The sequence below is a fragment of the Stegastes partitus genome, unplaced genomic scaffold, assembly GCF_000690725.1.
Source record: "Stegastes partitus isolate 25-593 unplaced genomic scaffold, Stegastes_partitus-1.0.2 Scaffold1018, whole genome shotgun sequence".
In the NCBI taxonomy this organism is placed as follows: Eukaryota; Metazoa; Chordata; class Actinopteri; family Pomacentridae; genus Stegastes; species Stegastes partitus.
In genome coordinates, this window is record NW_007578749.1 from 218,313 (window position 1) to 220,880 (window position 2,568).

At 42.0% G+C, this 2,568-nt stretch overlaps 1 protein-coding gene across 1 annotated transcript in view; it reads left to right on the forward strand.

Annotated features, from left to right (window-relative positions):
- Positions 1-2,568, forward strand: part of LOC103367149 (solute carrier family 35 member F5) — an 18,880-nt gene that overhangs the window by 7,036 nt on the left and 9,276 nt on the right. Inside the window, exons 8-9 of the mRNA XM_008295083.1 lie at positions 1,321-1,402; positions 2,102-2,189. Of these exons, the coding sequence (XP_008293305.1) occupies positions 1,321-1,402; positions 2,102-2,189 (170 nt within the window). The remainder of the gene's footprint in view (positions 1-1,320; positions 1,403-2,101; positions 2,190-2,568) is intronic.

Here is a 2,568-nt window from a genome sequence, read left to right on the forward strand (position 1 = left end):
ATAATATAATAAAGTACCTTCCATGGAAAATCCATAAAAAACAACTAAACGCAAGCACACAATAAAAAGACCGTATGAAAGAAATTTACAAACAAATGATCCTACATGTAGAACAAGTGACACAGGTAAGATGCAAGTCAAACCATGCGGTGGAATAACAAAGTTGTATTATGGAAGCACCATAAACTGTATCGTTCTCTACCACTACAAATCACTGACACATAACGTTTATATGGCTTGTATATTAGCGTTAAGCTGCCTTCTTTCACACACTGTAGATACGAGCAACTATTTGCTCTGTAAACACACTGCAACAAAGCCCTGTAGTGTTCTTGTGCTCTGTTTTTACTGGTGCATTACTTCCTTGTGCTACTCCTGACCACCGTCTGCTACAGTCGCCACGACCAGGCTCATGGTGTTCATGTTTATACACGTTCTAGTAGAACAAAACACAAACAATACGGGGACCTAGTAATCAGTTAATAGTTTGTATCCTCTCTCTTGTTTGTCTGTTTTGCTGTGGTCACTTCTTATAAAGCACACACGCTTTATTCTTGTTATTCGCTAGCCAGTTGGGTGAAACTGTTCTCCTTGTTCTTCTGTGCGTATAATAAAACATGCTTTTAGCGTGCTGTAGTTATGTGAGTGAGCAGAGAGTAATGGATTGTGACTGCACGTCTTTATTCATGTGGCCTTTTCAAGCGATGAGCTGCTTTTGATTTGTGGCTCTACCTCTTTAGGACAATAAAGGAGTCTAGGAAAGTTTAAAGCAGAGAGTTTAAATTTAGTTTAAATTTAACCACCTCAAGACTTTGAAGAGTTTAAGGATCCTAATCTGAAAATTAAACACACATTATATTCAGCTTTTTTCTGTTCTCAAGCAGAGTTGCTGTACATCCTCTACTAGTTCTGTGGCGTTTAGGGCTGATGTACTACAATTCTGGCAGCACTTACTAAGCCCTTCTTTCTATTATCATTATTATCATTTTTGGGGGACAGTTTATGCCCTCATTAGATAGAGACAGTGAAGAGAGAGTGGGAGAGAGAGATGCAACAAAGGCCTCCTGCCAGATTTGACCCACGTTAACCCCTAAGCCACAGGGCAGCTATTATAAATGAAGCCTGAAAGACACTTTATGGGATGCTTGCGGAATCACATAATTAACTCGGACTTTAAAGATTAAATCACAACTTCAGGCAGTCCGCAAAACTTGACTTTATAGGGTAAGTTAAATAGTTTTTACCACAACACAGGGTTGTTATATTGTGAGATGTTTATCATTGTGTCCGCTTTTGACAATTGCGCTGTTTGTCTTCTAGTGGTTCCTGGCTAACCTGTCCTACCAGGAGGCCCTGTCGGACACGCAGGTCGCCATTGTCAACATTCTGTCCTCCACTTCAGGTGACTCTCTCGCTCTTTCTGTTTCATGGCAATAAGTCGAATGTACAGGCAAGACTGACATATCTCAAAAGGAAAAAGACTCTTGATTAGGTAGCGTTAGCCAGCATACACAAAGTGTGATGGAAGCCATACCTGATTAACATCTGTCACCTCACCGCCTCCATCAACACAGTCCCTTTGAGGAGGGAAGCTGCACTTGCAGTGCTTCTGCAGCGCTTGTAGTGGAATTCCTTGGAATTCTCATTATGCAAACACGCCACACAAATCTGCAACATGTGCTGAATCTCCAGGACCTTCCACTGTGAGAACTGTTGTTTCTTCTCTCGGTAGTAGCCGCAGGTCCACCTCTTGTCGCCAGTGATTTTTCTTGACATGAAGGTTGGATCATGCAGTGGAGTTGACTGACACAGAATGTGATGTGTACTTTCCTGTTCCAGTTTGAGCTCCATGGAGAAGTTGCTAATGTTCACCAACCAGTGGTCACAAAATGTGTGTAACACAGATTATGACGTTTGTAGCATGTTGTCACGTGGTGTCTTGGCTCGTGACAGTTACTGCTAGCACAGTTATGATGCGCTCCCTGCACGCGCACCACGAACGCTCCCAGAACATTTTGATCACACCTGATATTTATTAAACATAACCTGCTGCTTTGATTCTTAGTTTTCTGAGTGAACTGTGTCACCTTTCCCTCCTCAGGCCTGTTCACACTCATCTTAGCCGCCATATTTCCCAGTAACAGCAGCGATCGCTTCACCTTGTCCAAACTGTTGGCTGTGGCTCTGAGGTAAGGGTGAACAATGGGTTGGCTGTTGATTCTAGAGGGGCACACTGACAGGTTTCAGCTCGGCTTATATTTACAACTGTGTTTTTGTTAAGTATTGTCAGCAGTATATTTAAACTCATCGTGATCAGAGTCTGACCCTATTATGTTAATTTTCTCCTAGTTAATGTCTCTCAAAGTGACCCTTCCTACGCAGCTGGTGGCAGAGCAGCTACTCTGATTTGTGACCGAATGAAATCAAATTTACGTCATGTAATGCTTTTTCTGTGTTAGGAGCTGTAACTCTTTGATTTCTCTGTACAGACCACTAATCTTGTCACCTGCTGGACAAAAGATTTTAGATTTGTGATCACTAGTGGCTTTCTTTTAGTTGCATTCTTGA